At 40.6% G+C, this 23,989-nt stretch overlaps 1 protein-coding gene across 9 annotated transcripts in view; it reads left to right on the top strand.

The window, feature by feature from the left end:
- Positions 1–23,989, top strand: part of MTRF1 (mitochondrial translation release factor 1) — a 36,969-nt gene that overhangs the window by 8,600 nt on the left and 4,380 nt on the right. For 5 of the 9 annotated variants that reach the window (XM_053563801.1, XM_053563800.1, XM_053563799.1 and 2 more), the window contains 5 exons: positions 186–293; positions 9,277–9,449; positions 13,832–13,949; positions 17,133–17,269; positions 21,816–21,914. In XM_053563801.1, the coding sequence (XP_053419776.1) occupies positions 186–293; positions 9,277–9,449; positions 13,832–13,949; positions 17,133–17,269; positions 21,816–21,914 (635 nt within the window). The other 4 variants (XM_053563805.1, XM_053563803.1, XM_053563804.1 and 1 more) reach the window with 4 other exon arrangements.

Below are 23,989 nucleotides of genomic sequence, written 5' to 3'. Positions count from 1 at the left end.
TCCCAGCTGCTCGGGAGGCTGAGGCAAGAGAATCGCGTAAGCCCAAGAGTTAGAGGTTGCTGTGAGCCGTGTGACGCCACGGCACTCTACCCGAGGGCAGTACAGTGAGACTCTGTCTCTACAAAAAAAATAAATAAATAAATAAGAAATTTGTGCTAATGGAATTTTAAAATATTTTCTTTTAGGTGATATCTGCCAACAATTTACCCGAGAAATATTTGACATGTATCAGAATTATTCATGCTACAAACATTGGAAATTTGAACTTCTGAATTATACACCAGCAGATTATGGTAGGCATATTTGAGGATTTTGTCTATAGAAGATGCTGAATATTATTTTATCTATGATCTTGATCAGAATCATGTATCATGTTCCATTTTATTTATTTATTTTTTTTAGTGGTTTTGTACCTTCATTTGATGTGTCTGACAATCACCAACTAGTTCTCATCCACGTTGACTGTAGATTTTTGAAAGTGGTAACAGGTACATAGGTAACCAAAGTACAGAGTTTGGTGAATCTTCACCTTCATTACGTTTTCTGGACAACTGCACACAGATACAAAATGGGACATTCCCTATGCCTTTGGCCCAGACAGCTTTGTTGAGCCTGGCATCAATGCGCACATCTGGAGTCCCTATCTCTTTCATGGCAAATTTCCAGATCTCTCTGAGTTCTCGAGGGGCACGTTTCTTGAAGCCAACTCCATGGATGCACTTGTGAATGTTGATGGTGTAGTCTCGAGTTACCACCTCGTTGATGGCAGACCAGCCCTTCTTCTTCTCACCACCCTTCTTTGTGGGAGTCATTTGCCAAGCCCCCATTGACAACAAAAAGTGTTGTCCCATTTTTTTAAACTTTTGGTCTGTATCAACTAAATACTATGCCATAGGTTCATCAGTCACAGTATCTTATTATGCTGTAGTAGAAATTAGCTGGGAGAAGAAAATGAGAGGGAAGGAAGCATTCTAGAAAGGAACATGGGAATTAGAGAAAGTTCTCCTAATCATTGCTTTGTTACTCACAGCAAAGATGTTTATTAAAGTTTTTACTCTGAAGCATTTTATCATTTACATTCAGAAAGTATTATTAGTTAGACTAAGTGGATAATATGGTGTTAGATTTTTATGGCAGTACAAAAAAGTTAATTATTTGTATCATTTGTATTTCCAAGAAATTTCCATTCTATTTGGTCTGATAAAAATTTATACAACATAAACAATAACCAACAATGTAAGTTCTTAAACATTTAAGTAGTCTTATTACTTCAGAACATCTGAAAGTAATTCTCTCATTTTTCCCATTTTTTTTTTTTTTTAACTCTATCTAAAAGGTTTTGTCTGCTTGGTTACACTATAATTTCCAGAAGGGTCATCAGTAATAAACCACCAATCATCAAATTGGGGAAAGAAGATTAATATAAGTTAAACAGAGAGAAACGAAAATCAGGAAACAGCATAAGGTAGCTATAGTTGATACAGATTTCAGACACATCATAGGGAATATCAGTGAGAACAGAAGGAAGGAGCACACTGAGCAGCAGCGCAATGATGGGAAAAATCTTGGCATGTGGGTAGGACAAGGAGGAGGCCAGTTTACGCATAGCTTATTTGTGAATGGAAGTAATAGCTGAAGTGGGCAGGTTTTGAACAGCCTTGAAAGCTGAATAAGAATTGGAATAGGGAGCTGTTGAAAATTTTATTAGTAAGAACATGACTTGGGCTCAGCACCTATAACATAGTGGTTACGGCGCCAGCCACATACACCAAGGGTGGCAGTTTTGAATTTTGCCCAGGCCAGCTAAACAACAATGACAACTGCAACAAAAAAACAGCTGGGTGTTGTGGCAGATGCCTGTAGGCCCAGCTACTTGGGAGGCTGAGGCAGGAGAATCGCTTGAGCCCAAGAGTTTGAGGTTCTTGTGAGCTGTGATGCCACGGCACTGTACGGAGGGCGACATAGACTCTGTCTCAAAAAAAAAAAAGAATATGACTTGATGAGATATAATACTTAAAGATTATTTTGACAACAGTATGAAGGATGGATTGAAGATGGTGTATTTAAGACAGACTCCAAAGAGGTTAGTAGAGTAACTCAGACATGACCAGGAGTTAGAATTGGGAGTAAGGATACATATAAGAGACCTTCATAGGATAAATGGGCAAAATTTGCTAAATGACTGCAGATAAGAAGGGCTATTCCTTGCCTAGTATGTCCTGTTACACAACCTCACAACTCTGTGAGATTAAATATTGTTAATCTCATTTTACAGATAAGGATGTAGGCTCAGAGAGTAATTAATTAATTCAAGATCGCACAATGAGTAATGTCAATCTTCGGATTAAATGTAAGTCTCTCTGATCCAAAGTTGTACATCTCATTAATTCTTCTGACACAAAGGAGATAAGCCACAGGGATTCTACTCTTTTTAGCTGGGAAAATTGTGATACTGGTTAATTCATGCTGTTGAGCAGAGTAGAATTTGGAAGGCAGAATCCATTTGGGAAGAATAACTAATAATGAGTAGGTTTTGTTGTTGTTGTTGTGTTTTTGCTTTTTTGAGACAGAGTATCAATCTGTCACCCTGGGTAGAGTGCTGTGGCATCATCGCTTACAACAACCTCTAACTCTTGGGCTCAAGATCCTCTTGCCTCAAATTTTCTATGTGTTAGCAGAGATGGGGGTCTCGCTTTTTGCTCAGGCTGGTCTCGAACTTGTGAGCTCAAGCAATCCACCTGCCTGGGCCTCCTACAGTGCTAGGATTATAGGTGTGAGTCACCGCACCTGGCCAGTAGGTTTTGAATTATTAAGTTTGAGGTTATGTGAGCATCTATTTGGAAATATTCAGTAAATGCTGAAGTTGTGTAACCAGAGCTTTGGTGAATGAACAGAATTCAGGGGAGCTATTGGATAGCTGTGAGCACAGAGATAATGTCTGATATTGAGAGAATAAGTGAGGAAGAGCCTCTAGAAAGGGCACAGAATGGCCACATTTAGGAAGATAGACCAGTTGGTAAAAGAAAAAGAAGAATCAGATAAGCAGAAAAAGGATGAGGACAGTATAATATTATGGAGCAAAACAGGAGAGCGTTTCAAGGAGAATATAATCAGATATAGGTATATTATAAAAAAGAGAATTGTTGAAAATGTCATGGGTGCAGTGTAACCTGGCTTATTGTACCCTCAATGAATCCCCAACAATAAAAAAAAAAAAAAAAAAAAAAAGAAAATGTCATGGGTGACCTCTGAGATGTATATTTTGAATAGGACTTTTAAGAATAAAAGGTCATCTCACGTGACCTCTGAGATGTATATTTTGAATAGGACTTTTAAGAATAAAAGGGAGATGTGGCTTGGCGCCTGTAGTTCAGTGGCTAGGGCGCTAGCCACATATATCAGAGCTGGCAGGTTTGAATCCAGCCGAGGCCTGCCAAACATCGACAACTAAAAAATTCTGCCCTCCAACCAAAAAATAGCCAGGAGTTGTGGCGGGCGCCTGTAGTCCCAGCTACTTGGGAGGTTGAGGCAAGGGAATCCCTTGAGCCCAAGAGTTTGAGGTTGCCGTGAGCTATGACGCCATGGCACTCTATCCAGGGCGACATAGTGAGACTCTGTCTCAAAAAAAAAAGAATAAAAGGGAGATGAACTTAATAATAGGAAGAGAGATTATGTTCCAGGTACGTAGCACAGCCTAAACAGTGGTTCAGAAACCTTTCTTTTAAACATAAATGAAAAGCTCTTTAAAAAAGGAAGAAACATTATAACATTATAATTTACTCAAATATATTTAAAATTAAGGACAAAGAAATAACCTCTATTCATGGAAATTATAAAATAATATTTTAAAATTGATTTTTTAAATTATAGCCAGTTAGAAGAAAAGATATAGAGAAAAGGAAAAAAGCAACCTTATTAATATGTATTAAATTGTATATATGTATTTATGATGTTTAATTGAAATAGAGAAGAACTCACAGATACCCAGAGATTCACATAGCACTGAAAGCTAAGGTTGGAAAGAAACACTTTGATGTAAAAATTGATATATTAAGTGTCTTTTTTTTTTTTTTTTTTTTTTGCAGTTTTTGGCCGGGGCCAGTTTTGAACCCACCACCACTGGTACATGGAGCCAGCGCCCTACTCCCTGAGCCACAGGCGCCGCTCCCCCCCCTTTTTTTTTTTTGAGACAGTCTTACTTTATCAACCTCAGTAGAGTGCCATGGCGTCATACAGCTCACAGCAACCTCCAACTCCTGGCTTGGGCAATTCTCTTGCCTCAGTCTCCCGAGTAGCTGGGACTACAGGCGCCCGCCATAATGCCTGGCTATTTTTTTGTTGCAATTTGGCCAGGGTCAGGTTTGAACCTGCCACCCTCAGTATATGGGGCCAGTGCCCTATCTACTGAGCCACAGGCGCCGTCCCCCCCACACCTTTTTTTTGAGACAGAGTCTTACTCTGTTATCCTGAGTAAAGTGCCATGGTCTCATAGCTCACAGCAACCTCAAACTCTTGGGCTCAAGTGATCTTCTTGCCTCAGCCTCCCAAGTAGCTGGGACTACAGGTGCCCAACACAACCGTAGGCTTTTTTTATACACAGGGTCTTCCTCTTGCTCAGGCTGGTCTTAAAACTCTTGAGCTCAAGCCATCCACCCGCCTTGGCCTCCCAGAGTACTAGGATTACAGGTGTGAGCCACCACGTCTGGCCTATATTAAATGTCTTTAAAGTCTTCTGGGTTTTGTGACTATAGGTATAGATAAAAACAGTACGCAGCTGTTACATAAATAGTCAGAACAAAATGATTACAAGATAATCTTTTTTTTTTTGTAGAGACAGAGTCTCACTTTATCGCCCTTAGTAGAGTGCCCGCCACAACACCCAGCTATTTTTTGTGGCAGTTTGGCCGGGGCTGGGTTCAAACCTGCCATCCTCGGTATATGGGGCCGGCACCCTACCCACTGAGCCACAGGCATCGTCCTGATAATCTTTTTTTCTCTAAAAGACAGGGTCTTGCCCTATTGTCCAGGCTGGAGTACAGTGACATAATCATATCTCACTACAGCCTTGAACTCCTGGGCTCAAGTGATCCTTCTGCCTCAGCCTCCTTAGTAGGTGGGACTACAGGTATGTACCACCACGCTCAGTTAATTTGTCTTATGTTTTGTAGGACAAGGTCTCAACTATGTTGCCCAGGCTGGTATTGAACTCCTGGCCTTAAGCAATCCTGCCTCTGCCTTCCAAAATGTTGGGATTACAGGAGTGAGCTACGGCGCCCAGCTGATTACAAGATAGTCTTGTGGAAGCCGTGGAGGGTAACGGCTCTTGATAAGTAGTATAGTTCTGACATTGTGAATCTATAAACCTGATATTATTTATTTATTTATTTTATTATTATTATTATTTTTTGAGACAGAGTCTCACTCAGTCGCCCTGGGTAGAGTGTTGTGGCATCACAGCTCACAGCAACCTCAAACTCTTGGGCTTAAGCAATTCTCTTACCTTAGCCTCCCATGTAGCTGGGACTACAGGTGCCCGCCCCAATGCCTGGCTATTTTTGGGCTGTAGTTGTCATTGTTGTTTGGCAGTCCTGGGCTGGGTTTGAACCCGCCAGCTCCCGTGTACATGACTGGCACCCTAACTGCTGAGCCATAAACCTGGTATTTAATGAACTGAAATATTTCCCAAGTTAAAGGGATTCTATGAAATGTAGTGTACTATCTCCCAAGTTCTTAAAATTATGTTTTGTTATTCCCTACACAGAAGTTGAATTTGGAGAAAGGTCACTTGAAGTAATTTATGTGATGGTTAATTTTATGTTTCCAGAGACATACTTTTCACCACAACTGTGAGAAATAAAATTGTGAGGTGAGCTCCAGTGCCCCTGAAGAACTTTGTGATGACTTTTCTCTGTATTCCAGACTTGACAGTGGGAACTGTGGATACCAAATTGGGAAACCTAAATGCAGTGGCAGTAGTTGGCAAGGTGGGCATAGTTGTTACCATATTGGACAGCAGAGTAAAAGCAGCACTCAGAATAGTCTAATTTTCACAGACTTTTGGCATTGATTGTTCCTAGAAGTAAATAGATAAGATACCTACTAAATTCTTGTTTGATTTATATAAGAGAAAAGTTCTAGGTCAAGGGAACAGAAGTCTAAACTGCATTATAAAAACAGAGTCATAGCCCCTAATTCAGTTCCCAGACGTCAGCCAGTTTACAGACCCAAAACTTCTTGATTGAAGGAAAGGGGGTCCTCTTTGAGGAAGGACCCTGGTACAATGCTATGACTTTATACTGTTAATCTTTCCGCCAATCTCTGCAAAGGGACCTGTGGTATTTTAACAGGGTGCCTGCACTGAGAAAGAGAAAATAATCAGACCTTTTGGGGATGATTGGATACTGACTGAGAGCCAACAGTAATTCCAGGAGATCTAAAACGTCATTATGATCTATCAGTCAGAGTAGGAATTCATGGAAGTCAGGAGATCAGCATGTTTTAGCTCAGATCCACCTGACATTGGCTCTCTGAACCTATCCTGTGGTCATTTCCCCAGTTCCAGATGCATAATTGCAAGAGACATACTTAGCAGCTGCCAGAATCTCTATACACCTGTAATCCCAGCACTCTGGGAGGTGGAGGCAGGAGGATCTCTTGAGCTCAAGAGTTTGAGACCAGCCTGAGCAAGAGCAAGACTCTCCTCTCTACTAAACACAGAAAAATTAGCTGGGAATTATGGTGGGCATCAGTAGTCCCGGCTACTTAGTTCGCTGAAGCAGGAGGATCACTTGAACCCAGGAGTGTGAGCCAGGTGGATGCCATGGCACTCTATCCTGGAGCAACTGAGTGAGAGTCTGTCAAAAATAAAATAAAATACTGAAAAATATATAGAAAAAATAAAACAATTGTAAAATAAAAAGAGAAGTATCAACATAAGGAGTTGGGGTAACCATTATTGTTTATCTGTAGAACTATGACCAAGGACTGAGAATGAAAGTATACATTATATATGGACTATATGTGATCAGGCAGTATAAATACAGTACAAGCATTTGAAAAAGTAGAGAGAATAAGAAGAGCATATGCAGAAATATTTTAATTATTTTAGTAATCCTTATAGAATTGTTGGGACTACAGGTGCCTGCCACAACGCCTGGCTATTTTTTTTGGTTGCAGCTATCATTGTTGGGGGGCCCGGGCTGGATTTGAACCCACCAGCTCAGGTGTATGTGGCTGGCGCCTTAGCTGCTTGAGCCACAAGCGCCAAGCCGACAATGCCTTATTTTCAAGATGTACAGAAACACAAAGGACCCATGAAGGATTGTCTCCCAACATAAATATGAACTTACTATTTCCTATCTCTGTCCACTGTGAAAGCATAAAAATAATGACCAACCTAATAGCAGTGGACATCCCTAATAGCCATATTGTGACCTTGAAATATTATTTTTCCTCTCAAGGAACTAGGGCTTCTTTTTTTTTTTTTTTTTGTGGCTTTTGGCCGGGGCTGGGTTTGAACCCACCACCTCCGGCATGGAACTAGGGCTTCTTGAAGAAGTGGATAGTTTCACATTTAGGGAAAAAAATATTCAAGATAATATTACAATATTTTGTTATATCATAGTAAGTGCATGTCAGAAGAACTCAAGAATTTAACTTGAAGAGGCTCCCATTGACCAAAGGTGGGACAAGTTGAGCTTCAATAATAATAATTCTAATTGATTTAAATGTGCTAGATGTGTTTAAATCCTTGCATTCATAATAATACTTTAAATTTTTAAATTGTCAACTTCAGAGGATTAAAAGGAACCAGTTCTGGGTGGTGCCTGTGGCTCAGTGAGTAGGGTGCTGGCCCCATATACTGAGGGTGGTGAGTTCAAACCCAACCCTGGCCAAACTGCAACAATATAAAAAAAAAAAGGAACCAGTTCAGTGTATTGCAAAAAAATATGTTAGTGTATTAGTAAAACTGGTAAAGGGACAGAATTAAGGATTTATCTTGCCTTTCCTATATAACTATATTATAGGGTGAACAAATAGTAGGCAAGGAGAGGTATTTCTTTTTTAAGTGCATTTTAACTAATAAATGAGAAAGAAATGGTGGAATTAGACTATCATCCTTTTATAACCCCAGAGATGCATTAAGCATCAAAGGATATGAAGACCATAAAAAGAGAGACATCCAGACATTATATACCTCCTGTAGTCTGCTGAGGAGGCCAACCTGGCGTCTCATCCATTCTCCGGATCGAGCTGCCAAGTTGCAACCAGTAATACAGAGGATAGCAGAACAGGTTGGATTGTAGCAAGATCAGACTCTTGGAAGTTCTACAGGTGAACAGCCCAAGTACCTTGTGTTACTTTTTTTTTTTTTTATTGTTGGGGATTCATTGAGGATACAACAAGCCAGGTTACACTGATTGCAATTGTTAGGTAAAGTCCCTCTTGCAATCATGTCTTGTGTTACTTGTATAACATCCATCTGAGCTTGTAATTATTTACATTTTCTCATGTTTGGTTGATTTCTATATATGTGTGTGTATATATATATTTTTAAATATATCTGTTCCCACTCCACAGATAAGCAAAAGGTAACTTTCAGTATAAATTTCTAAAACCTCTCTGCAGAGTTATTCAACATTATGAAATTATTCTGTTACTGAGCATTTTTTTTTTTTGTAGAGACAGAGTCTCACTTTACCGCCCTCGGTAGAGTGCCATGGCGTCACACGGCTCACAGCAACCTCCAGCTCTTGGGCTTACATGATTCTCTTGCCTCAGCCTCCTGAGTAGCTGGGACTACAGGCGCCCACCACAACGCCCAGCTATTTTTTTGTTGCAGTTTGGCCGGGGCTGGGTTTGAACCCACCACCCTCGGTATATGGGGCCAGCACCCTGCTCACTGAGCCACAGGCGCCGCTCGAGCATTCTTTATATAAGGACACCATATTGACCTAACACTACACAAGATGTGCAGAAAACATCCAGGCTTCTTTTTGTTCTAATAGCATTTTTTTCTGATTAAAAAAATGAAACTTGTTCGTTATACAAAATTTATAAATAAAAAAGTATTAAAAGTCTACTGAGAGAGAACTGTAGATAGTATTTTGATACCTTTTATATACGAACCCATTTACATTGGGATCATACAGTTTTGTACTTAGTTTATGTTCTCATCTCAAGCTCTGTACTCACATTCAGACCTTAGATTAAGGATTTAGGATGTTGATACCTTTCAAAGTAGAATCCATTAACATTTTGGACTTCTTTTCACAGGTGGACTGCATCATGCGGCAGCCCGAATTTCCGGTGACAATGTCTATAAGCATTTGAAGTATGAAAGTGGGATTCACCGAGTTCAGCGAATCCCTGAGGTGGGCCTGTCCTCAAGGATGCAGCGTATTCACACAGGAACAATGTCAGTTATTGTCCTTCCTCAACCAGATGAGGTAACCTCTCCAGAAGGCACAGAAAACTTATTCTATGTAAATGAGTATTGTGTCAAAAGCCTTAGCTTCCAGGAAAATCTGTTTTTTTCGTAGTTAGAGATTGGACTAAATAGTCTCTAGTGGGAAATCCTTAACTTTTCTCCAGGTAAAGGGTCCCCTCTTATGCCCGACTAAATACTGTTTTAAGTAGAAGTCACTGCTTTTCAAAAGGCAGAATCCATAGAGCTTTTTGAAATGTTGGTGTCCTAATTTTATCTTAAGAAAAAAAAATGAGGCTCAGCGCCTGTGGCTTAAGCGGCTAAGGCGCCAGCCACATACACCTGAGCTGGCGGGTTCAAATCTAGCCCTGGCCTGCCAAACAACAATGATGGCTACAACCAAAAAAAATAGCCAGGCATTGTGGCGGGCACCTGTAGTCCAGCTACGTGGGAGGCAGAGGCAGGAGAATGGCTTGAGCCCAGGAGTTGGAGGTTGCTGTGAGCTGTGATGCTACGGCACTCTACCCAGGGAGGCAGCTTGAGGCTCTGTCTCAAATAAATAAATAAATAAAATGTAGCATTTCTGTAGTCCCAGCACTGTGGGAGACTGAGGCGGGTGGATTGCCAGAGCTCAGAGGTTAGAGACGAGTATGAGCAGGAGTGAGCCAGAGTGAAATCCCATCTCTACCAAAAAAAAAAGGCCAGGTGTTGTGGCGGACACCTGTAATCCCTGCTACTAGGGAGGCAAAGGGCAAGAGAATCACTAAAGGAAGAACAAAAAAAAAAAAAAAAATGAATTCCACAGATAATATTTGAAGGTCAGTGATACAACATCTATCTGTATGGAGGCTATGTATCTTTTTAGTTAAAAACAGCCATCTTCCCTATATTTTTCTTTTCCCTGACCTTATTACAAACATTCGGACAGATGAAAGAGTACCCCAGTGAAAACTTGTATAACATCCATTTGAGCTTGTAATTATTTACATTTTCTCATGTTTGGTTGATTCCTACATATATATGTGTGTATCTATTTTTAAATGAACTATAAAGGATATAGCAGACACCATGAGATTTTACCTTTCAATTCTTCCATACATCTCCTAAGGCTAAGGACATTCTTCTACATAGGCACACTACCTTAATCTATGAAAATTAACCACAATTGTGTAATATTATTTAATACCTAGTCCATTTAACAGTTTTCTCAGTCAAATCAAAAAATTTTTTATAGCTATTTATAATTTAATCTGTTTTTAGAGACAGTGTCTCTCTATATTGCCCCAGTTGGACTCCCATCTCCCGGGCTCAAGCAATCCTGTTTCAAGACTCTTGAGAAGCTAGGACTCTAGGTGTGTACCACTCTATCCAGCTATAGCTATTTTTTCAAACCAGGGTCCTATCACATTTCATACATTGATTGTAATTAGTTGTTATATTTCTTTAAGTCTGGAGTAGTCTCCCAACTATTTTTAAACTGACATTGGCTTTTTGAAGAGTCTAGACCATTTGTTTTGTAGAATGTTCCACATTCTGGATTCCTCTGTTACCTCACGTTAGTCTTGAACTTGTTCCTTTATCCTCTGTATTATAGTGAAAATTATATCCAGATATTCTATTTCATTCAGGTTACACATTTTGAGCAAGAAGACTTCACAGGTGCAGTTTCAGTCACGTTGCATCTTATCAGAAGGCACACAATGTCGGACTGTCCCACTTTTAGGGTGGCTTAGCTTGATGGTGGTGACTGCAAAAGTATTTACATCATTAAAGTATATTTTTCCCTTTGCAAATAAATATTAAGTAGTCTGTAGAGCACATATATTCTCTTTCCAATCACCTTTCATCCATTGTTTTAACATCTGTTGGTGATCTTCGCCTCAGTCAGTTACGGAGTTTAGGGCTTGCAAGATACTGACTTTTCTATCATTCCTTCTACATTGATTAACTGGCATTCTTCTGTAAAGAACTTTTCTTCCTACTATCTTCTAACCCTCTGCATCCCCAACCTTCTTACTTTCTTTCTCTTTTGATTTCATTATAAACTCACGTATCAGGTTTCATACGTTGATTTAAGTATTGTCCCAAAAGTTACCTCTAAAGTTACCATACATAGGGAAAATGGGAAGTTGTAGCTAAATGTATGTTTTTTACCAAATGTCATTACAAAATTTTATGAAGACATGGCCAACATAGAGAATGTTGGGGGTTTTTTGTTTGTTTGTTTGTTTGTTTTGAGATAGAGTTTCACTCTATCACCCTGGGTTTGTGTTGTGACATCATCATAGCTCACAGCAACTTCAAACTCTTAGCCTCAAGCAATCCTCCTGCCTCAGCTCTCCAAATAACTGGAACTACAGGTGCCCGCCACAATTCCCAGCTAGTTTTACTATTTTTAGTAAAGACAGGTTTCACTCTTGGCTCAGGCTGGTCTTGAACTCCTGAGCTCAAGCAGTCTGCCTGTCTTGGCCTCCCAGAGTGCTAGGATTCCAGGTGTGAGCCATGAGGCATGGCCAAAAGTTATTTTTTTAATAGTTTGCATTAGTGTACTTTTCAAAGAAAAAAGTCACACTTGCTATCTGTCAAAATAACTAATGTGGAATAAAATGTTAGTTCTCCCATCAAAAACAGCATATTTGGTAACTATTTAATTGTTTTTATATATAGACAACTATTTTAAATTGCACACAAACTTATTAATTTGTGAAGACTACCATAACAGATGATCATAAACTTGGTAGCTTTAAACAACAATAATTTATTCTCTCACAGTTTTAAAGGGTGCAAGTCCAAAATCATGGTGTCAGCAGGGGTGTGCCCTCTCTGAAGGTTTTGGGGGAGAATCCCATTACATCTTCCAGCTACTGGTGGCTCCAGTCGCTCCTTGGCTTGACACCGTACCCGTACGACTCAAGTCTCTGCCTTCTAATTCATGTTGTCTTCTGTCTCCTCTAGTTGTCTCTTAGAAGGGCACTTGTCATTTGATGTAGCGCCTATCCAAATAATCCAGGATAATCTCAATTCAATAATATGTACAAAGACCCTTCTTGCACATAAAGTTCCAACAGTTAGGACATGAACATATCTTTTGGGGGCCACCTTTCAATGCACTAATAAATACACACACAAATAGATTTTCGTTTTTCATGGTAGTTATGTTCTGTAAAGTTGCAGCAAACATTCATTTATGGAATACTGAATTGCCTAGGAGCAGTGGTTCATTATTTGCTAAGTGTTTAGAGCAATGGTTCGGTATTTCAGTATTAGCTAAACACACACACAGATACACAGAGCTCATATAGAGTATAATTCTAAATCCGACACTTAACATATCCTGGAATATTATATTCCTTATTGTACAAAAGAGAAAAGAAGGCTTGGAAGCCTCAAGTGACTTGCCTGAGGCCTCCCCACCAACAGATGTCAGAGTTGGGATTCCAATCCCCTCCAACTGGCCCCAAAGCCTAGACCTTCTTGCACTACACTGTCCTGGTCTCCATTCTCTATAGGAGAGCTAGAATAAAAAGGCAGAGTGTTACCTTGTCCTACTTCAGCTGGGAATGTGCAAATATATAGCAACTCAGATTTTCGCCATTTGGGCTGGGCACCAATTGCTCACTCCTTTAATCCTAGCACTCTGGAAGGCTGAGGCAGGAGAATCCCTTGAGCTCAGGAATTCAAGACTAGCCTGAACAAGAGCCAGACCCCATTTCTACTAAAAATAAAAAAATTTTCTGAGGGTTGTGATGGTCACCTCTAGTCCCAGGTATTCGAGATGCCGAGGCAGGAGGATCATTTGAACCCAGGAATTTTAGGTTGATGCCATAGCACTCTAGACTGGGGCAACAGAGTGAGACTGTGTCTCAAGGAAAAAAAAAGAAACTTTGCACATGTTTGCAAATGACTGTAAAAGTACTGAAAGTATAGATTTGAGGATACAAGTAAGTTTTACTGAGTAGGCAAATTTTCATGTAGGGATTCCAGGAATAATGCGACTTTATATACAGAGTGTCCATAAAGTTCATGTACGATTTAAAAAGTTATAACTTTTGGGGTTGTCAAAATGTTCTAAAATTGAATACAAAGTTATAACTATTTTAAATTATACACGAACTTTATAGACACCTGTATATATATTATATATTCTATTTTATGTAACTCTGGGATAATGGATGATAAAACTTTTGAAAGGTTACATAACTCAGTGATCTCATAATATCCTAAGTCTGTTAAAAACTAGTATCCTGTTGGAATGGGGGGTTTATGGTTCTTTCTTTGGTGTAGGTTACTTCTCTCAGTCTAATGGCTATGACTTAATTCAAACCAGTACAGTTTATTTGAAAATTTTTTAAATAGGCTTAGTATTCATAGAGTGTAGATTTATTTTATGTTTTTTTTTTCTAGGTAGATGTGAAATTGGATCCCAAGGATTTGCGAATAGATACATTTCGAGCAAAGGGAGCAGGAGGGCAGCATGTTAATACAACAGACAGTGCTGTCAGACTTGTCCATATCCCTACAGGTAAGCAAGTCCCTTGGCTTTTGTACTTTTAACCTTTTTTTCTATCCTGTACAACTATACAGCATTTTGAAGAAAATAGTCCTATGTTAGGGTCTGATTACTTGTACAACCTTTAAAGATGTCCTTCGGGTTGTAGATCGGAGGTCCCTCATGTGTTTACAGTCTCTTTCTGTTCGGGAAAGGCACCTCTCTGAAAGGATGCAGATAGTGAGCAGATCTAGTCAGAGAAGTTTCCCAGGTGTGGACAGGGGTGGACAACAGAGGTACCCCAGCCTAAGTACTAGTGAGACACAGAGCAGTGTTAGACATGCACTGCCATGGATCTTTGTCACCTTGTAGATCTGCTGCTAACTCTATTAGGCTCTGTGGCATTAATTATTTGGTCATTCTACGTTGTATACACATAGAAAATATCACTCTGTATCCCACAAATATGTACAATTACTGTGTGTCAACTAAAAGGGGAAAAAAGTGACTTATCATTGTGATGCCAAACTTACCTTGGGCCAAATTATTTTTTAGCCACTTAGGTCCAGTTCTTTGATTTAGAAGAGGCCATATGGCTTACCCTAAAGCCTTCCCCTTAGGCCAGGCATATCAAGACCTACTAACTCTTTTTTTTTTTTTTTTGTAGAGACAGAGTCTCACTGTACCGCCCTCGGGTAGAGTGCCATGATGTCACATGGCTCACAGCAACCTCTAACTCTTGGGCTTATGCAATTCTCTTGCCTCAGCCTCCCGAGCAGCTGAGACTACAGGCACCCGCCACAACACCCGGCTATTTTTTTGTTGCAGTTTGGCCGAAGCTGGGTTTGAACCCTCCACCCTCGGCATATGGGGCCTGTGCCCTACTCACTGAGCCACAGGCGCCGCCCAAGACCTACTAACTCTTATGAATCCATGTGGTTATGTGCAAGGGATTTCTTGAGTCTACTTCTTTGTTGAGACAGTTTTTTCCTCTCTCTCTTCAGGTAAAGTACAGTGGTATTCATCCTGGGTCACTGCAACCTCAAAGTCCTGCACTCAAGTGATCCTCTTGCCTCAGCCTCCCAGTTAGCTTGAACTACAGGCATACATTATGCCTGGCTAATTTTCTAATTTTTTTTTTTTTTTTTTTAGTAGAAATGGCGTCTCACTCTTGCTCAGGCTTGTTCTAAACTCCTGAACTCAAGTGATCTTCCCACCTAGTCCTCCCACAGTGCCAGGATTACACATGTGAGCCACTGCACCTGGCTTGATTCTGCTTCTTTATATTTCAAGATTGGCCATGATTTTAGCATCTACTTCAGGGAAAATGCAGCTTTTTTTCTATTTCTTCTTTTGTTTCTTCCATACCAAGACCCTTCAGATTGGAACTGTGTCCCTGCCAGAATTCAAAGTGACGACTGTAGGTCACTTCTACATACTCTCCATGCCACGGACTGTGAAGAATTGCGTTTTCCTAACCTACCGCTTCCATTTTCTGCTACCAAAAGAGTTATACATGGAGTATGGTTAAATGTTTATACAGGGGAAAATGACCTTTTTTTGGTAAAATTCGTCAAAATAATAATGAAGACAAATGAGTATTTTGCCCTTTAAAACAGGCTTTTTAGTTTGTTATCAGTTGGTAAGTAAAAGTAGGCCTCTGTAATTCTCAACACTACCTTCTTTCACTATCATGTGTTATTGATAACACCTAAATCTTACCAGTCAGATTTAATCTTTTACATCAGATCTAGTCAGAGAAGGTTACAAGATTTTTTTTTTTTTTTTTGAGACAGAGTCTCACTATTCACCTTCGGTAGAGTGCCCTGGCATTACAGCTCACAGCAACCTTTAACTCTTGGGCTTAAGCAACTCTCTTGCCTTGGCCTCCCAAGTACCTGGGACTACAGGTGCCTGCCACAATGCCCGGCTATTTTTTGATTGTAGTTGTTATGGTCGTTTGGCAGGCCTGGGCTGGATTCGAACCCACCAGCTCCAGTATAATGTGGCTGGCACTTTAGCCGCTGAGCTATAGGCACCAAGCCAAGGTTACAGGATTTTATTTCACTATAGAAAGTATATTAAATTACATGATCAAGTGATTCCCTTAGGAGTTACTGAGCTGTTAAGTAATAATTTTAAGGTAAAAGTTCTGAGCCAATAACTAGGAATAGTATAACTGCTTAGGCAAAAATTATTACTAGACAGCCAACAAGAAGAGAAACATGGAGAAAAATTCAGGCAAGTCTGGCCATCTTGACATGGAAATTTTCATCTTCTTTTGGGTAGTGAAAAGAGGATACCAGATTTAAGAGAGCACCAGGCAGACCCCTGGAAGGTGGAGGCAAATTGACACACCTTGCACAACCATATACCTCCAGCAGAGCAGTCAAGAAAGGAATTTTGGCTCAGCACCTGTAGCTCAGCAGCTAGGATGCCAGCCACATTCACCGGAGCTGGTGGGTTCGAATCCAGCCCAGGCCTGCCAAACAACAATGACAACTACAACCAAAAAATAGCCAGGCATTGTGATGGGCCCCTGTAGTCCCAGCTACTTGGGAGGCTGAGGCAAGAGAATGGCTTAAGCCCAAGAGTTAGAGGTTGCTGTGGGCTGTGACGCCACAGCACTCTACCCAGGGCAACATAGTGACACCCTGTCTCAAAAAAAAAGAGAAAGAAAGAAAAGAAATGAGTTTAAACTACTAGAGGTGAAACCTAGGTGTCCTATTGAAAGTATTGGGGGGTATAGACTGTAGCTTATTTAGACAGGGAGAAACCTTATTTAGGGAGCAAAATTTTATAGGAATTGTTTAGTCTCCAGCAAATTATTTACCACTGTGTCAGTGAAACTGGCCTAATGGGGTTTTTTGGCAGGAAGGAGAATGGAACAGCGCTACATGGTGGCAGTAGTTGGCTCTTGGAGCTGCAGAAATGCCTAGCCAAGTTAGAAGGGAGAGGCAGAGCTAGGGGAATGTAACTAGCTCCTGCTCTCAGTCCTATTTGAAATATCTCATTTACATATCAGAATCTAAACAGCCATCTACAGCTATTACTATTAGAACCCAAGTAGAGTTTCTGAAATGTGCTCAATCTAAAATGCTTTTATCTTTTGAGATCTTTTCCTGATTAACCTCTCCCCTTTAACATACTTCTCACTTATATCTTAATTTGGCCCTTGGAGGCTATGATTTACCTCTGCTCCCTGTTATTTTTCAGGGCTAGTAGTAGAATGTCAACAAGAACGGTCACAAATAAAAAATAAAGAAATAGCTTTGCGGGTGTTGAGAGCTAGACTCTACCAGCAGGTGATTGAGAAGGACAAGCGTCAACAGCAAAGTGCTAGGAAATTGCAGGTAAGATTTATTTAGTGTAGGGCGGCGCCTGTGGCTCAGTGAGCAGGACGCCCACCCCATGTACCGAGGGTGGCGGGTTTGGACCCAGCCCCGGCCAAACTGCAACGAAAAAATAGCCGGGCGTTGTGGCGGGCGCCTGTAGTCCCAGCTGCTCGGGAGGCTGAGGCAGGAGAATCGCCTAAGCCCAAGAGTTGGAGGTTGCTGTGAGCTGTGTGATGCCACGGCACTCTACTGTGGGCAATAAAGTAAAACTCTGTCTCTACAAAAAAAAAAAAGAAGATTTATTTAGTGTAGTAATTTAGTAACTTTATACATGAATTTTTTTTTTTCTGAGACAGAGTCTCACCATGTCATCCTCAGTAAAGTGCTATGGTGTCACAGCTCACGGCAACCTCAAACTCTTGGACTTAAGTGATTCTCTTGCCCCAGCCTCCCAAGTATCTGGGACTACAGGTGCCCACCACAACGCCTGGCTATTTTTTGATTGCAGTTGTCTTTGTTGTTCAGTAGGCCAAGCTGGGCTCAAACCTGCCAGCCTTGGTAGATGTGGTTGGTGCCCTACTCACTGAGCTACAGGCACTGAGCCCATAAAGTCAACATTTTATGTAGAAAATACAGTGTTCTTGATCAAATGGAAGTGACTCTTAGAGCACAAGGAACTGTGCTCATTTGTAAATAAGCAATGACTTAAATGCTTATGGGCTGATAGATTATGGCTAACCTGGGGCATGCCTGTTTGCAAATGAGTAAAGGGAAGATGTGTAAACTAAAAACTATTTCCCATTTGTTTCTCTCCAGTGTATATATCATTACTATCTTAATAGGAGTTTGGTTTAAAAAGAAAATTGGAAATTGTCTTAATTTGAAAATAAAATAAAAAAATCTAAAAAGGTTTTTTTTTTTTTTTTTTCTGAGACAGAGTCTTTGTTGCCCCATAGAGTGCTGTGGCATCACAACTCACAGCAACCTCAAACTCTTGGGCTCAAGCAATTCTCTTTCCTGAGCCTCCCGAGTAGCTGGGACTGCAGGTGCCCACCACAACACCCAGCTATTTTTAGAGATGAGGTCTCACTCTGGCTAAGGCTGGTCTCGAACTTGTGAGCTCTGATGATCTACCCAGCTCAGCCTCCCAGAGTGCTGTAGGATTACAGGCGTGAACCATCATACCTAGCAATTTTTTAAGTTTGAAAACCTATGCTTTTAGTATAATTTTTTGTGTGATCAAATATAAAAGTCAATGCAAAAACTGGGAACACTGATTACTACTGGCAGTGTCTGGGGACAAAGGACAGAGGAGATTTATTTTTCATTATATACCTTGTGGTACTTTTTGAATTTTGTACAATATAATGTATATTTATTCAAATACATAAATAGACAAATTCTAAGCAAAATGAGAATGTTGTTTTAAGTAAACAAAGTATTAGGTAATTTAAAATTCTATAAAGAGTAGGGAAAGGTTTGTCTTTGAGAGAGGTTAGAAAAGTAGAACTCAGAAATAACTCCACTTTTGTGTTATTTAAAGATAAGTGTGCCACCGTAAATCGAATTTGGGAGATTTTATGGACTTTTAGGATAGTCAAATGTATAAACCTTATTATAATTATTCTTTTCATCTTGATGTATCCTAGGCTCTTCAACTTTTGCCCCAAGCCTGGAGATTCTACTTTTCTTTTTTTGTAGAGACAGAGTCTCACTTTATGGCCCTCGGTAGAGTGCCGTGGCCTCACACAGCTCACAGCAACCTCCAACTCCTGGGCTTAAGTGATTCTCTTGCCTCAGCCTCCCGAGTAGCTGGGACTACAGGCACCCGCCACAATGCCTAGCTATTTTTTGGTTGCAGTTTGGCCGGGGCCGGGTTTGAACCCGCCACCCTTGGTATATGGGGCCAGCGCCTTACCGACTGAGCCACAGACACTGCTCAGATTCTAGCTTTCTTTACCCACTTTTTAACTTGTAAAGTAGAAAGAGTGTCAGGATAAATAAATAATACATTAATTTTTTTTTTTTTTTTTTTTTGAGACAGAGTCTCACTTTGTCGCCATGGCACAGAGCTCACAGCAACCTCAGATTCCTGTGCTCAATCCCAAGTAGCTGGGATTACAGGTGCTTGCCGCAACACCCAGCTAGTTTTAGAAATGGGGTCTTACTCTAGCTCAGGCTGGTCTTGAACTCGTGAGCTCAGGCGATCTGCCCACCTCAGCCTCCCAGGGTGTGTGAGCCACCTTGCCCGGCCTGTGTATGTGTATCTTCTTCAGTAGTCTGGTTTGAGGACTTAGAAGAGACCTCCCTGCCTCTTGATTACCTTGTTGACCTGCCTGAAATGTTTTAGTAGGGATATCAAAAGCTTACAAGCTTTTTTTTTCTTCAACCAGTATATATATGTATAATGGCTTCTATAGAGAAGGAATTACAGCAGGTTCTCACTCCTGGCTCCTTTGATCATCTAAAGAGCTTTGTAGATGTCCTGCCCCAAGCCTGGAGATTCTGATGTAATTGATCTGGAGTGGGGTCCTGGTTGTTAATGTACATATGGCTTTGAAAGAATAGTTTCCAGGCTCGGTGCCTGTAGCACAGTGGTTACGGTGCCAGCCATGTACACTAACTAAGGCTGGAGGGTTCGAACCCGGTCCGGGACAGCTAAACAACATTGACAGCTGCAACAAAAAATCGCTGGGCATTGTGGTAGGTCCCTGTAGTCCCAGCTACTTGGAAGGCTGAGGCAAGAGAATCGCTTAAGCCCAGGAGTTTGAGGTTGCTGTGAGCTGTGACGCCACGGCACTCTACCAAGGGCGACATAGTGAGACTCTGTCTCAATTAAAAAAAAAAAAAAAAAAAAGAATAGTTTCCAAACCTGGTTGATTGTCAGAACAGATGGCCTAGAGACTGTTTTCAAAAAGCACAATCCCTGATTTAGTATATCTGAGGTTGGGTTTGGGAATCTATAATTTTAAAAAATTCACCTGATGATCAGGAGTTTAGTTTCATACTGCTTATTTTAGAGTTTAAGGAAATGAGTTATAGAGAGTTATAGAAAAGTCTTTTTGTTTGTTTGGTTTTGGTCTTAAAAAGTGAAAGCCATTGAGAGAGGGACTGTGTATATCCCAGGTTGGGTAGGTGGGGGAGATGAGCAAACTAATAGGAAAGCAAGTAACTATAGTACAAAGTGAACTGTGGTGTGCTATAAAGATGATTCCAAGTACAAGAGGTTTCAGAGAAGGGAAAAAACATATTTCAATTGCTGGGACCAGAAAGGTAGAGATGGTAAGAGACTGTTAGGGAAGGGCATCCTTTGGGATGATGTTTTGGCAGAGTTAATGGCACATCCATAATAATGATACGTTATATAAGTGGCATTATAGAGGTCCACATAATTTTCAGAAATGACATTAGAAAGGTTGGCCACATTATGAAGTACACTGAGGGTGGGTAGGGCACTGGCTCCATATACCGAGGGTGGTGGGTTTGAACCTGGCCCCGGCCAAACTGTAACAAAAAATAGCCGGGCGGTGTGGCGGGTACCTTGTAGTTCCAGCTACTCGGGAGGCTGAGGCAAGAGAATTGCCTAAGCCCAAGAGTTGGAGGTTGCTGTGAGCTGTGTGATGACACAGCACTCTACTGAGGGCGATAAAGTGAGACTCCCATCTGTAAAAAAAAAAAAATGAAGTACATTGAATACTGAGTTGTGTCTCCTTCGTACGCAAGAAGGAACCACAGAAGAAAAGTTACCAGAAAACTTGGCTTTAATTTAGGAAGACTAAGCAGGGAAGCATAACATAAGCAGGAAAACAGAAAATTAATCAAGACTTTTACAAGAATGTAGATGAAAGTAATGAGCTCATTGAATGATAGCAGAAATGGGAAAGACAGGTTATACATGTACACCGCTCACAGCAACCTCCAGTTAGAGGATGCAGTTGCAGTTAGAGGGTGGAATGAATTGAAGGTGGTCTCTCCTCCAGCTTCTCTATCAAAGCCTGCCATGGCAAGCTGCCATGAAATGTCTGTTAAATTGCAGAATGTCAGAGTTTTCTACTTGGATAATAGGGAACATATGGTGGTGTCATTTATAGATATCAAGAAGAGCTGATTGGGGTAGAAAGATAGTCAATTTGATTTTAAATACCTAGAGTCTGAAGTATCAAAACCTTCATTCTTGGCTGGTTCAAGTCCAGTGGTATTTACAACTAATTGATCACAACCAGTTACAGATTCCTTTGTTCCTTCTCCACTCCCATTGCTTTACCTGACTTAGGCTTAGGAAAAAAAAAAGACTTTTTTTTTTTTGCAGTTTTTTGGCCGGGGCTGGGCTTGAACCCACATATGGGTCCGGCAAGCCACAGGTGCCAAAGACATTAATTCTTATTCCATAATTAAGCTCTATAAACCTGTAGTCTTAAACATTAAGTTCTGTCCTTGTTCCTTCTTACTTTATATATGTAACTTTCAGAAAATATTTAAACTGTTAAAATAGAAAAGTTATTTTTCCATTGTAAAGAAGTTATTTATAAAGCTAAAATATGAATTGATTTTTGTTGTGGCACAGGTGGGAACAAGAGCCCAGTCAGAGAGAATCCGGACATACAATTTCACACAGGATAGAGTCACTGACCACAGAATAGCGTATGAAGTTCGTGATATTAAGGTAATATTACTGAGGATGCTTTGTATACCTTTGATTTTCAAAGAAAACATGGTCAAATTCTAGAGCAGCAGTTCTCAACCTATGGGTCGCGACCCCTTTGTAACAATGCAAATATATTGTGGCAATAGGAAGGTTGAGAACCACTGTTCTAGAGAGTTATATCTAAAATATTACTAAGTAGGCTCGGCGCCTGTAGCCCAGAGGTTAGGGCGCCAGCCACATACAGTGGGGCTAGTGGGTTCAAACCCAGCCCAGGCCTGCTAAACAACAATGACAACAACAACAACAAAAAGTAGCCAGACATTGTGGCAGGTGCCTGTAGTCCTAGCTACTTTGGAGGCTGAGGCAAGAGAATCGTTCAAAAAAAAATAATATATATAAAAAAAATAATAATATATATATACATATATAACCAAGTAAGTTAAAATCATTAATTAGGCCACTTTATGTTGGTACCCTAAAATTTGAAAGTATTTTTTTTTTTTTCTTGTAGAGATAGAGTCTCACTTTATGGCCCTCGGTAGAGTGCCATGGCATCACACCACTCACAGCAACCTCCAACTCCTGGACTTAAGTGATTCTCTTGTCTCAGCCTCCCGAGTGGCTGGGACTACAGGCACCCGCCACAATGCCCAGCTATTTTTTGGTTGCAGTTCAGCCAGGGCCGGGTTTGAACCCGCCACCCTCGGTATATGGGGCCGGCGCCTTAACAACTGAGCCACAGGCGCCGCCCTAAAAGTATTTTTATTAGTTTATTGCTAAGAAAAATAATCTTTATGCCAGTTTGAAATAGTTATCTTTTTAAAATTCTTTGTTATATAGTCACAACGTATTAACATATATTCAGTCTTCGTATATACACAAGTGTAGTTTTCTGTTGGTAGGTAACAGATTGCCACAAATTTAGTAGCTTAAAACAAACTTTTTAGCTCATCATTTCTCAAGGTCAGCTATGTGGGCACAACTGAGCTCAGTAATCTGCTCAGAGTCTCCCAAGGCTGAAACCAAAGTATGGCATACTTTTCTGGAGCTCATGGTCCTTCTGGAGCTGAGGGTCCTCTTCCAAGCTCATGTGGTTGTCAGGAGAATGTCATCGTCTTGAGTTGTAGGACTGAAGCCCCCATTCTGATGCTGGCAGTCAGCTGCAATCTGCCTTCAGTTTCTGAATACTGCAGGAACATGCTTCCCATGTGGTTTAATCCAGAAACCCTCTCCCACTTTGAATCTCTTTCTGTAGGAGTGAGTCAGGCTTTTTAATGGCCTGTCTGGATAATGTTCCTTTTGATTAACTCAAAGTCAAGAGATCAGTTACCTAAGCCCTAGAGTGATATTCCACTACATTCATAGGTTCTGTCTACATTTACGGGAGGAAATTATACAAAATATGTACACCAGGGGGCATCTCAGGGTTCTGCCTACCACAATCTATGTATTTGTTAGATTCAGGTATTACAATTATGCTACTGAGGAAAAAGACCCTGTCAAGATTGTTTGAACATTAACCTCCCTAAATGCCTTCTAGCCATTAATGTGACAATAACACATTAATGATGAAGCACAGAAAAATTTCTCTTTTGTTGCCACTGAAGGAGGCAGTAAACTGATTCCCAACAAAGACTGTGGAAAAGGCAGGAGAAAGAAAGTTCTGATCCTTTCCCTTGGTGCCATATGATACCTAATGCTTCTTTTATCACTTGATTCTGTCCCAGTCTATACTCAAAATAAAGTCTTAGTTTTACAAGGGAAATGTCTATCTTTTTAACATGTTTATAAATTTCTGTGTATCTTATGCCACGTCCTCAGTAATGCTATCTTACATAGAAACATTATTTCTGTGGCTGGACACAGTGGCCTGTAATCCTAGCACTCTAGGAGGTCCAGGTGGGTGGATTGCTTGACGCTCAGGAGTTGGAGACCAGTGAGACCCCCATCTCTACTAAAAATAGAAAACTAGCTGGCTATAGTGGCACATACCTATAGTCCTAGCTACTTGGAAGGCTGAGGCAAGAGAGTCTCTTGAGCCCAGGAGATTGTGGTAGCTGTGAACTATGACACAAGGCACTCTACCTAGGGCG

Source organism: Nycticebus coucang, chromosome 15 (assembly GCF_027406575.1).
Source record: "Nycticebus coucang isolate mNycCou1 chromosome 15, mNycCou1.pri, whole genome shotgun sequence".
Taxonomy (NCBI): Eukaryota; Metazoa; Chordata; class Mammalia; order Primates; family Lorisidae; genus Nycticebus; species Nycticebus coucang.
This window is presented reverse-complemented; position numbering and strand designations above follow the sequence as displayed.